Here is a 13,262-nt window from a genome sequence, read left to right as displayed (position 1 = left end):
CACCATCTGAAGTATATTTCCTACCATACAGAGGAGAATTGTACACGGCAGACATGAGACGAGATGGAAGTTCCAAGATGTTTATTTCAACGAAGTATACAGCTTACAGCATATGACAGACTCACGCCAGCCAGCAAAGTGGCTGACGTCTCCCATAGGCTCGCGCCCCTGACTGACAAATTATCCTATCCTGGTAAACCTTTTTAAACAGTTGACATGGGTGTAGGGTGTCGGACTTTTGTTGCATATTATTAGTGGCACAGTCTTTGATCAGCCAGTCTGTCTCAAACTCCTTTGTTACACAAATAGCCACCGGAGTTCGGCTCCTTCTCGGCCGACACCCTAGTAGGTGCTGATCACCAAAAATAGGTCTACTGCAGAAGGACAGAATAGCATGTCAATCACACAAGGAATGAAGGAAGAAGATCATTGTAGGCTATAATTATGGAATCCCATATTCTTCATGTGTGTGTTTACTGTTAGATTTAGGCTCCTCCCCATAAACACGCAGATAAGATAAAACCCCCTCATTTAAATTGTTCCCCCTGTTCCCAATCACTGTAATCTGAACCCAGCAGTGAGATAACATTGCTGTCAGGCATATTTCAACTTTGTGTTATGTTTTTTCCCCCCCCAATAAATTAAGCACAAAAGAAACGTTCCCAATGTGGGGGCTGTGAGCTTGTGTTGGGGGGTGTGAGCTTGTAGGGAGCTATAGGCCTGTACTTGAAAAAAGTACAAAATCTAAAAAGTGAAAGTTGTGTGTATCTGTGGGTTTTTGTTGTGGGCCTTGCATCCAGCACTTGGCATCATTATTATTCTATATTGTACTTCCTACTGCAAGAAGCAGTTTGACTGCAGAACACACTCCAGCAGTCATTAAATGGGAGAATGTGAGCTCACCCATATCAAAACGTTGATGGCGAGGACATTCATCATTATGAGTGGTACAGTATACTAGTATAGTCTGTCCAAACTAGAGAGCTGTTCAGCATCCAAAGGATCACAGTAAAAACAAAAGTATAACCTCCCCCCCTTGATGTATATTTGGCTAAAGGGCCTCTTTTACCAGTCCAGATTAAAGCAAAAGTCCATGTGGAACTGAACAAGGAAAAACTTGGAAAACACTAGGCTATACACAGCCTACAACACAGCTAGGTGACTATAAACATACAAAGCACTGGCAATGAAACCGAAAACGGCACATACACACTTTTGGACATACAATTGGTTTCCCCCTTAACTGCAACGATATTATTGTTGGAATGGTGGCTATAGGCCTTCACTGTATGTGTTCAATGAAAAATGATGTGGCATTTGAGATTTCTCTGTTTTCTCATTTCTCATTTTGATCAACGTTCCAATACAGCATGGAATTGTGTACAAAATGATTCACCGACAACAACAGATTCTTGTCTCGGTTCTAAGAGAGGCAAAATCTCATCAAATGGTGGTCCGTGGCTCAAATGCCAAATATTGGGCCTTGAAATGAAAATGATTGAAATCCACTGTCTTATAGACATCGACAGTCTTGACCCTCATCATGCAAATGTTCCGACGTTTGCCTGAACAAATTCCAACATGATCTCAACTTGTTGGAAAATTGCACGAATGCACAGGGAGTCACTGTGGATTTGCATTCACTCCAGACCAATTTAGGACCGAGCCGCATGTTGTGTGACATCTTTGATCTCAATCTCAATCATCTTATAAATACCGCTACTTTATTCATGATCCACGGTCAACTGTGTCAGAAGGGGCTCAACAGTGACTCATCATCGGCAGCGTCTGGGAACAGCTTCACCACATGCGTCAGAAGCTGTGATACTGGATGTAGCATTTCTAATCAGAGAGCTGTCACTCATGACAATTTGCATAAAGCTGAGAATAATTCCCGGATCCATGGCTGCGATAAGAAATAAGCAGCTGCAGATCATGGCTTGACCCTAAATCAAATTCTCTCAATGGTTTATTGTAGTAGCAGGTGTACTTAATGACATTATCAAATGTAAATATTCCGTCACTATTTATCCTAGACAATCATGTTTTATTGTCTAACGTTATTTTGACCTGCATATCTAAATTATAGAGAAGTGATTCAAGTACAATTTTGTTGAAATATTAAACAACATATAGTTTAGGGATAAGGGGTTTAGCATGGACGAAAATAGAGCCCTAAAGTCTTTGGCTACAAGACACATTTTTAGCGGGTGATATTTTTCACCCGGCTAAGGCTAAAATCTAACTTGGTCTCCAGAATGTGACCTTGATGAAAGACACAGAACCCAGCCAGATTGTATTCCCTGATGTGGTTTATGGTAATCAGTTTATAATTGTAAAGGTGTTTAAACTTATAAGGGTCAGTTGAGCCCACGGCTAAAGTTAATTACTCGTTCCATTTGCATTAAGCAGAGAGCATTGTTCGGCACCGGGGATACTTTTAGACATGGACGTGCACACATAGACATCAAAAAGGTGGCTTCAGCCCCTGCCCTTTTACCCGTCTGTAAAACAACTGCCCTTTCCAGACCACGAATGCAGCGTTTACTACATGGTGAAATAAATACAAATGCCACTCCATGCCATACCAGAAGGCAGCATTCAGGAGAATTGTTTTTTTTCCCGAAGTCTCCTGAACTTGAACACAGTATTTTGCATATAAATCCAATGTCAGATCTCCACTAGCTAAAGAGTACTGGCAGCCCTGGCCAAATGGATGACTTAGGAATGAAACAAATAATAAATAAAATAAAAAACAGTTCTTCCCCAAAGCTCTCTCAGTGCAGTCAATCAATAAATTACTTTTTCGTTTTGAAATTGAAATACACCGAATCGAATTTAATTTCAGACCCAGAATCAGACACGTTATTTTCTTCTTTTGTTTGACGGAGGAGAAATAAGAATAAAACAACATATGCAGAGAAAGTAATTCATTGAAAGTAGCCTGGTAATAAAAATGGATGACCCAGGCTTGGAACCATTCATTTTCCATTTTGATTAGATTAAGGGGATGCTCATAAATATCCACAGCGATGCAAATGCTTCCATTTCCCACATGGTAACGTTATTCGGCACCTTTTCTTTCTTTTTTTTATATAATTTTTATCCCACAATTTTGTAACCCATTTTTCACCCCGGTGTCAATTATCTAATGTAATTTTCGGCTCTACACACCTTCCGCCAACCTAGTCCCCATATATGGGGGACATGGGGAGAGCAACAGACTTGAACTCATGCTTTAATAATAATAATAATATCTCAAACTTAAATGCTTCCCTCATGCCCGAGTGTCCAAGTTTCTCCTTTTACACCTGACAGGGGGGAGTTTCCCTGGTTGGACGTAGAGCGTGGAAGGAACACGTTATTCCAACCAGTTCCTTTCCCCTCCATCAGGCGGTGGACCTAGAGACCAGGATTACTGCATGTTTTTTGTGAGGGTACCTACCCTAGGGGACACGGGGAGAACATGCAAACTTCACACAGAAAGGCCCTTTCGCCAACCCCGCCTCGGGTATGGGCACTGATGATGCGGAGGAGGAAATACGCCGCCAGCACCCACAGCGTCCCGAGCGGCAATCGAACCCAGGACCTTTTAGCTATGAGGCGACAGCACAACCAACTGTGCCACCCACCGTGTCCCCTTTTCATCATGAGGAAGCAAGCTGATTGGTTGAAACAGCCTTCTAACCGTGGTTCAAACGAGCACCACTCCACACCTAATAAAAACAAATAATTCAGCTGTTCTGTTCTCCCAGAGCGCAGCAAACCCGGTGGCTAGGCTAGCTAGTTTCTTGGGATTTGTGGTCGTAGTGACTACATCCGTCATTAAACAAATATGTGGAAGGCCCTACCAACAGTCATTAAGACATGCAAATCCCTAGACTTCTTCAAAACCACTCTCAAAGAGCACCTATGGACTGCAAAAGAGTTCCCCCCACCCCTTTTTTTCCCCATACTGTACATGCGCTTCCCTATTTTACTTTTTTTATGATGATTTCCTGTTTTTCATAATATTTTACTGTATATTTGTACGTCTTTAAATGTTCTGATGAATTGAACATGGAGGACTCTGATGTAAACAAATCTATACAATTGTAATATATGAATACAAATTTCAATCAATCAATCAATAGCACTTCACTAAGCAATGACATGAGGTAGCCTTTTTTTGCGACTGAGGTATAGGTAATTGAAAGGCAGAGAGTTTTCTTTTTGGCCATGGAAATAATGAAAGGCAGACCAAATTAAGATCTATAAATGCACCATGTCTCTGTCTGTACGGCTGTAATCCACGTAACTCGAGAACCGTTCGCCCCACGACACACGCGTTCCACACCCCCACGGGGAGTGCAGTGCCCGGTGTCAAGTCGGTCGGACCCATGGTTGTCCAGAACCCCCACAAAAGGCCTCTCTCTACCTGGGCTCTGCACCTGATCACCCCTATATCTCTATATACTGTATGGAGCTGGCCTGATCTGACATCAGTCTGACATCTGCATATACTCCATATTTGGGCAAGCCTGACAAAGGACTCCATATATGGGCATAAAAGGGACACACATAACTAGAAATACTTTGCAAACAAGTTGGCCATGGCCACTTGTGCACGAGCAGAGCGTGCAACTCTTATCCCTCACCCTAAGTTTCCTATATATATATAGTTTGAAACTCAAATTGGTTACGTCATCCACATATGTCTGTGGCCAATCAGGAACCACCGCTTATACATAAACATACATATGAGCGACGCCACCAGCCAATCCAATTGGCCGAGGGGGCCACCGACATATGCAGCAAGCTGCCAACTCGCCCTCTGATTGGCCACGTGACGCCACCGAAAATACACAATCCCTGATTGGCCGAGGGACCACCGACATACGCAGCCGAAAACAGTTTGCGCTCTGCTCGCGCAGGTAATAACTGGGTGGGGCATTAATTTCCAACTTGCATCATTCCAAGTAGGCCAGTGCCTAATGGGCACCGCTCTAGTATGCATAAAGTGGTTTAATAGATTTTAAATAGAATAGTCCCCACTTCCATTGCAAACATTAAGGATTCTTCCCCACAAAATGAAGGATTTGTGCCCGCATAATCAAGGATTATGGGTCTAGTCTGTCTGTTTTGCGTCCCCAAACTGTTTTTTCCTCTCTGTCCGTCTGTCCGTTCCATGTTTGGTCAAGACGTTCACATGGCGTCATCGATATGACATGATATTCACAGCGTGCCTGCTGATAACAGGGTGATTGGACGCCAAACTCATTTTGCACGTACGCATGTCCGAGTTATTCAATATTCTGGAGCGTTTAGAAGGTGCCGTGAGTCGTCTGGAGACCATGAGCGGCCATAGTGGAAAGTCTGTGTGCTCCGCCGGAGGACCCATATCCGTGTGCACTGCTGGGGGATCCGTATCAGTGTGCTCCTCTGGTGGGTCTATATCAACATGCTCTGCCGGTGGGACTGTAGCATCGCGCTCTGCAGCGCGGTCTTCCTGTGGGTCTGTGCCCGCGGCAGCGTCTGTGCCGGCAGCGTCTGTACCAGCAGCGTCTGCACCAGTGCAGTCTCCCGGGTTTCCTGCATCGGGTCCACCTGTATCCGCATATGTGCAGGCCTATGATGACTTCATCAACGGTCCCGTTGCTCAGTACATGTCGCTCAGCCAGCTGATCGGCGGCGATGTCCTGAAACAAGCGGATGCCATGAAGCAGGCATTCTCCGGTCAGCGACAAGTCCTCGTCACAGCGTCCGGATTTCAGAAGCCTTCCGACGATGTGCTGAACGCCCTCCTGCGGCCAATGTTTGAGCTCGTCTGCAACGTGGAGAAGTTCCGCCAGAACCGCGCCTCGACATTCTACAACCACCTCTGCGCCGTCAGTGATAGCGCATCCGCGCTTGGCTGGGTCGTCACAGTTCCTCCTACTATGCCGGGCCCGCATGTGAAAGAGATGCAGGAAGCCGCAATGTTCTCCACCAACCGCGTGCTGAAGGACTACAAGGACAACGAAACACACGTGAGGTGGGTGAGGGCCTATCTTTCCACCTGGACGGAACTTCAGAGCTACATCAAAGAGCACCACACTACCGGATTGTCCTGGAGCAAGAGTGGTCCCGTGGCTTCAGCCTCTACGGCTCCTACTGATGGCAGATGTCCCCCTCCGCACGGGCCTACCTCTCTTTCAACTGTGACCCACAGCGGAAGTGGCGGCTGCTCCGAGTCTCGCGATGCTCTGTTCGTCGCCATCAACAAGGGCGTCGGCTCCCTCACCAAGGGCTTGAAGCATGTGACGGAGGACCAGAAGACCAAACATAACCTAGGGAGGGGCAGCATGAGGGCCCACGGTGCGCCGGGCCGCGGCGGATTCAAACCCCCTAACGCTCCCCCGAGCTCCAAGGCCGCCGTGCCCCCTCCAATTCTGGAGCTGGAAGGACAGAGGTGGAAAGTGGAGAACCAGGTGGGAGTCGAGGGTTTGATGATCAGCGACACGGAGCTGAAGCAGGCGGTCTATGCCTTCAATTGCAGCAACAGCAAGCTGCAGGTCAAGGGCAAAATCACGTCCATCACCATGGACAACTGCAAGAAAATGGGCCTGGTATTTGACGATGTGGTGAGCGTCGTAGATGTCATCAACTGCAAGGACGTCAAGGTCCAGGTGTTGGGCAGGAGCCCTACCATCAACATCAACAAGACGGACGGTTGCCAGGTGTACCTGAGCAAGGACTCACTGGAGTGCGAGATCATCAGTGGCAAGAGCTCCGAGTTGAACATCTTGGTACCCGACAAGAATGGGGAATTTACAGAGATCCCTGTCCCTGAGCTGTTCAAGACGGTATTGGATTGCAAAAACAAAACAACAAAGCTTGTCACCACACCAGCAGAGATTATTTGAGACACAAAGCATGTGAAATAGCCCATGTCGACACTTTTTGTAAAAGTTCTGCTGTTGCACATTGTTTTATTTAAAGTGATTAGAATTGATGGTGTAGAGGCCATAAGATGTAATCAACCAATGAGATCACTACTTGCTTGATCTTGAGCATTCCTTCAGCCAATCTCAGGCAGCCGTTTGTCATTTGAATTAGCCAGTGAGTCATATTCAAAAGCTTTTATGAAGTTTGCCAAATTGCTGGCATGTTCACTGTGTACAGGCATGGCTCTTACAAAAGGCTAGCCATCTATGGCAGGGTGTTTGTGTCTGCCTGTCTGTCCATCAGTACAGAGCTATAATATTGCAAACTGCTGAACCGAGCGGTGCCACACTTTGTATGCATTCTGCCAGTAGGGCACAGACATATCTCCTCCTCCTTTTTTCCCCCGACATCCACATCAGAGCCTTGCCGTTTCTGTTTGTCTCAACAATCCCCAGGATTGCCAAGTTTGTGCACCTATTCAGAGAAACCTCTCCTGGCTTGAATGTGAGGAGGGCTTAATTTTCTTTTCCATGACAACAGAACACTATCCAAATAAATGTAAACCATTATTAATTAAATCCACTATTCATTCATGTATGACTGACCTCAGAGCCACACATAGGACATTCCTTTAAACGTTAGATATGGTATCCAAAGAGATGAAGAAAAAAAAAAGACAGGCAAAGGAGGGAGATAGCATGTTTTTTTTTTGTCATTTATTATTTTCTCTGAATAATAACATACTTATTACTTGCCTATTTAGGAGAATCTCACGCCAATACACAAAAACAAGCTGTACGCTTTTTTTTGTGTTACCCATGGTGGTTCAGATGTACGCTATTGTCACATACGTTTAATTCATGATCAATAAAGATATAACATGCATGATGCATACACTTACATTACAGACATTATACAGGCATACATGTAAAACCCAGTACAATCCCTCCATGAGAATCACTTCTCGGACGATCTTAACCCATGCTCTTACACCTGAGCAGAGTAATGCAGCCTGTTCTATTCCATCTCTTCCAAGCTTACAGTCGGAGGTGATAGATTGGAATGGCTATGGTGTTGTAATCCCTCATATTTATCAACAATGCACAGAGATGCATGCACGTGTGCACACATGTAAGCGCACACGCAAACTCGCGCACACACACACACACACACACACACACACACACACACACACACACACACACACACACACACACACACACACACACACACACACACACACACACACACACTGAAATAGGCAATGAATCCTTCACCTGCTCTCGTATTGAAATATTTTTTACTGAGGTAACGGAAGTGAAAATTGGAAATATGGAGATCTGTTGCAGGAGTGATTGGAATGTATTATAATTTGAAGTATATTGGATTATATTTGAGCCATCTCATTGGGAAGCAGGTTCAGTTCATTGTGAATCATTTCAATCACACCCAGTGAGTGGCACCACCTATAGATGTTTGTATACCAATGATAGTAAAACTCCGACCTGGGTTCCATCCAGCCTGTTCCGTGAATCTGATTTGTTGAAGTTAAAAGTATCAATACTACAACGTATAACTATTCCGTTCCAAGTAAAAGTGCAGAATTCAAAATGTACTTAATGTACCAATAGTAAAAGTATTCATTGTGCAGAATGTCCCATTTTAAGTTTTCCAAATGTATAATTAAAAATATTTTGAAAATAGCCAATCTACAAGCTCACAATGCGTTGTGATGCGACACATCCTGAGCTTTTAGATCGGCTATGGTCAAATCTACAAAGTGATTAGGAACTAAAGTTTTCAAATAAATGTAGTGTAGTAAAAGTACAATATTTGCCTCTGAGATGTAGTGGAGTAGAAGTAAAAGTATTGGAGATACTCAAGTAAAGTACAAATACCTCAGAATTGTACTTAAGTGCAGTACTTAAGTATATATACTGTGTATATACATCAGTGGTGTATACTTACACCACTGATGGTCTTAAATGCAAATGATTGATGTAACTGTGAGACAAAAAAGAGGAATGCATGTGGTGTTAGTTAGTTAGTTAGTTACTTATTTTATTGATACACATGTATAAACACTAGAATTCCGCCGCTTCGGGCGGCTCATCCTAGTTATACGTTTGCAGCGCAATTGGAAGAAGGAAATCGTGGGATTTGACAGCCTCCATCTTCATGTTTCAGCTGTTTTTAAACCCAGTATTGTGCCCTTCACATCATGTAGTAACGGATGGCCACACATTGTAGACACACACACCCAGAGTAAATAGTATTTGTACTGTACTGAGTATCCGACTGTTGGACACAGCGGAGAGAAAAAGAAAGGGTTGGATAAAGTGTTTGTTCAGTGAAGACGCGCTGGTCTTCGCCGTGTCATAGGAAAGCACAGTAGTGTCACACTGTGCATTTAGCAAGACTGACTTCTTACCTGAGCCGGCGACTTGCGTTTGGAGTTTGCGTTTCACTTTGTTCAAGAAAAGGGCCGGCATGATTGAATTGCAGTCACCTCGATGTGTGAGCATGAATAGCCTAGTGACAATGCTGGAAGGAGACAGGGGGCCGGCCAAGAGCAGATTAAAGGTCCCTGTCCACTGCTGCGTTATTCGGATTTTTAGCAGCGTTTATTTTCCGCCGGTTTCCCAAAGAAACGTGTCCAGCCTACAAGGACCTTTAACTCCAGCTGTCACCTAGCTACTCTCGCCTCACTCACTGCGGGGTTGCATGCAGTTGGGGTCGCATGCAGCCAATTGGAAAGGAAGAGGAAAAATAAATCATTACAGACACAAGCACGCACGCATGCTTACCACATCGTAACGCCGGGGCTCCACTGGACGCGTCAGCATTGCGTCTCCATTGCGCCCGGCAGCCGTCAGGGAATGTTCCCTTTTTAATCAATGAAGGGTGGCTCCACTGCCTACGATGCGTTGCATTGCGCTGCGTTCGGTGACTGCTTTAAAATTGCCCCGGTTCGTTTTTTGACCCACGTCACACGTGTCCAGTGTTGTGAGCTTGAAGATCAGCTATATAGCTATATAGCAGGAGCAAACTAAGTAGGCCTACGAATATTAGCCTGCATGGGCGACACCACACCGGCCAAGAAAGTGCATAGAGTTTAACATCACAGCAGTGAAGCCTATACCTTAAAACGGCCATCTGTCCTGCCCCCACGTCGTCTTCTGTCGTACTATTTTGGGAGAGATTTTGAAGCCGGCCGCTGCCATGACGAAGCTGTCATTCCCTAACGACAATCTGCTTAACAGCGTAGAGAATGACGTACGCATGCACGCACGCACGCACGCACGCACACACACGGTACAGGGCAGTCAGCCCAGAAGCAGTTGGGTCAGTGGGCTGACTTATGGTGTTATCTCTTTAAATTGGCCTAGCGTGTCTGATAAATCAACACATAGGCCATTAAATGGCTCATTATCCTCAATATTATCCTAATATGATTCATGGTCAGTGGAGGAGGTGGTGACGGTGTTGGTGGGGGGGTCAAGACACGCTGTACCAATGTACGACGGTGAGAGTCACGTCTGATTTATGGTCTGACCGCCACAGATGTCTGCTGCACCGGTCAGCCTGCAGGCTCTTCAGAACAACAGGAGCAGTGTTGGGCAAGTCAACACTAACAGTGCGTCTTAACAGCCAGACGAATTTTCCAGAAGTGCATTATTTTGCCGGCAACTACCGGCGAACGGCGGCGATAGCAGGTGAACAGGCGATGTAGTCGAAAGGTGGGTGGAGGAACGTCGCCCGAAAAGATGAAAATATCGTCCGGCGATAGTGGACGATTAGACGATAGCCAATAAAATTCATGTGTCGCTCACCGATGTTTCTCCCGCTGTTAAAACGCACTGTAATATACAGAACAACACAAACATTACTCATTACTGCTTCCATCTCCATCACTGAGTGTTTGTTAACTTAATACGAGGACGGTGCATGTCGGGTGTTTCAGATTGACCTCTTTCTTTCTTTCTTTCTTTCTTTCTTTCTTTCTTTCTTTCTTCCTTCCAACGCTATGTGTAGCTCGGCCAATGAGTTATGCCAACGGGTCAGGTTAGCCAATCATGGACTTATAGGCATAGCAGTGGCATTGATTCAGTGTTAGTCTCGCGTTGCAAGACTGTCTCGTAATTTCCAAACGCTTCCATCATATAGTCTGGAGCAACGGAAGCTCTGATCAAGAGCAAGCGATAAGGCGGAAGTGGAGACTTCTCCCCACTTCCGTTTCCTCTTTACAATCGTGCAAATGTATCCTAATTGTGACGTTCCAGTTCCATAATGTTGATCCTCCCCCACCTGTCCTTCCTCTTCGGTGTCTCCCTTTTGACTGATACCTACCTGTCCATTCAAACTCTAGACGGGCCTGCCCCAAAGTTATTAGTGCAGCCGCGACCGGCAGCCGGTGAAACAGGCCCGACACTTAAGGCTGGGCCCTATAGGGCCCTCATTGTGCGGTCAAAACTCATGAGTGGAGCATGAATCTTCAACAAGACACCAGACAACTACATCTCCCAGAGTGCATCAGCTGCAAGATGGCTGCTGGTGCTCGTTTGGTTGATTGAACACCTGTTAAAGGCTGGTGGTGGTGACTCTCACAAAAAACAAACAAGCAAGCTGAAGGTCTACCCAGGAGCTCTACCCCAAAGACGCCAATGGTCTGTTATATTTATTCAACTGCTTATTCTACTTCTGCTTAATGTGGTTAAAATCAGGCTAATTGTGTGTTTAGTATCAACTGCTTATTCTACTTCTGCTTAATGTGGTTAAAATCAGGCTAATTTGTGTATTTAGTAGCTTCAACTGCTTCAGTCTGAAGTGGGGAAGGAACACATTAACTTGCTTGAGAGTTGGATTTAATTTATGTTTAAAAGTATCTCTTTACAAAATGAGACCAAGTTAGAAATGTTAAAATGATTTAAGAATTTGAAAGACTACTAAAAATGTGGACAATTCATGTTAAAGGTTTAAAATGCCTTGTTCAATTAGAGCTGATCTACAAGCGTAAAGTTCAGCTATATTTTTCTTCACTTATTCAATTTAAAATACTAAATGTTTACTTAACTTGAATCATTTATTAAAGGTTACAATTCAGAAATGTTTAATTGAAAATGACTTTAATAATTGGGTTAAAATGTCAACTTTATGAGTTAATTTAAGACTGTGTTAAAATGTCGACTTTATAAGTTAATTTTAAGACTTTACATGTTGGCATTCATTGTGTGAAAACACTATAGTTAAACCACTTTGTCTAAAAGACGTTTGATTATTTATATTTAATGTTTAAAATCAACCATGTTTAAAAAGATAACTTGTTTTGAAAAGATGTTTATTGTTTTGCATTGTTGTTAAAACCTGTTTCTTTGTTTTCGAAGGTTTTCAACCTTATTGATGAACCAACCAATCAAGTCAACAAAAGCAACTGCATCTGAAACTGCAAAAAGTTGAAAAATAAAACTTGACTTTGAGTTGGACATTGGAGTTGAGTCCTTTACCTGTCATTTGGAGTGGAAGTGGGGTTTGACTTTACACTCATCAAACCCTGTACACTCAAGACACTGCCCCCACTGCCACCCTTAGATCTCCATATGTTGATCTGACCTCATCAAACCCTGTACACTCAAGACACGCTCCATATATGGCCAGTACAGAATTAATTCCATATGTTGATCTGACCCCTCACCCCCCCATGCCAAATAGCCAGTAGTCTGCTGTCAGCCAGGCGGATGCGCGTGCATGCAACCTCGCCCTTTAGTAAGACGCCCTCAGGGCCAGCGGCCCTGCTTCATCGACGTCTAATTGTTCACTATACATTTGGCTCTTTGGCCCATTTTCTTTTTCTTTGGCCCATTTTGGCTCATTTTGGCCCATTTTGGCGAACCACAACAGAAAGGAATGCTGTTAGTGAGAGTTAGCCAAAATGGATAATAGCGAATGCATAATTAGCACTTACTATGTATGTCTTTGCAGTCACTCGTGGTAATAATTCCCCTATTCCATTAGGCTTTGCCACCCCAGTATTTCCGTACTTTCCGTGTCGTGTACATCCCACAGACAAAAACAATAACCACGTTATAGCTTTATAATGACTCGATTTGCAAACAACATTTCTGTCCCGCTACATGTCTTGGAGTCAAATGACAGTTGATGAATCCTAGTTTGAGATTTACATTAGACACAAGCCAATAGAGCATTCATTAGCTCAGTCTGGATTCTCTGAAGACAGATGATCACACTGCCTGCCATCACTGTGTCTGCATCTTTCCTGTGTTTGACCTCCTGAATCTTCTAATGGTCTGTCTCTCTCTTCTCTTTGACTAATACTCATCACACTCTGTGTAATCAGC

At 44.3% G+C, this 13,262-nt stretch overlaps 1 protein-coding gene across 1 annotated transcript; it reads left to right on the top strand.

Annotated features, from left to right (window-relative positions):
- Nucleotides 1-5,273: 5,273 nt before the first annotated feature.
- On the top strand, nucleotides 5,274-6,884 carry LOC310854554 (adenylyl cyclase-associated protein 1-like; the record flags this gene model as incomplete). Its single annotated transcript, XM_083759233.1, has 1 exon — nucleotides 5,274-6,884. One exon carries the CDS (start codon nucleotides 5,274-5,276, stop codon nucleotides 6,882-6,884), a length of 1,611 nt encoding a protein of 536 aa, XP_083615359.1.
- Between the last annotated feature and the right edge of the window lie 6,378 nt (nucleotides 6,885-13,262).

Source organism: Protomyctophum parallelum, assembly GCF_964188405.1.
Source record: "Protomyctophum parallelum genome assembly, chromosome: 2".
Classification (NCBI taxonomy): Eukaryota; Metazoa; Chordata; class Actinopteri; order Myctophiformes; family Myctophidae; genus Protomyctophum; species Protomyctophum parallelum.
Note: the sequence above shows the minus strand (reverse complement) of the source record. Positions and strands in the feature narration are given on the sequence as shown.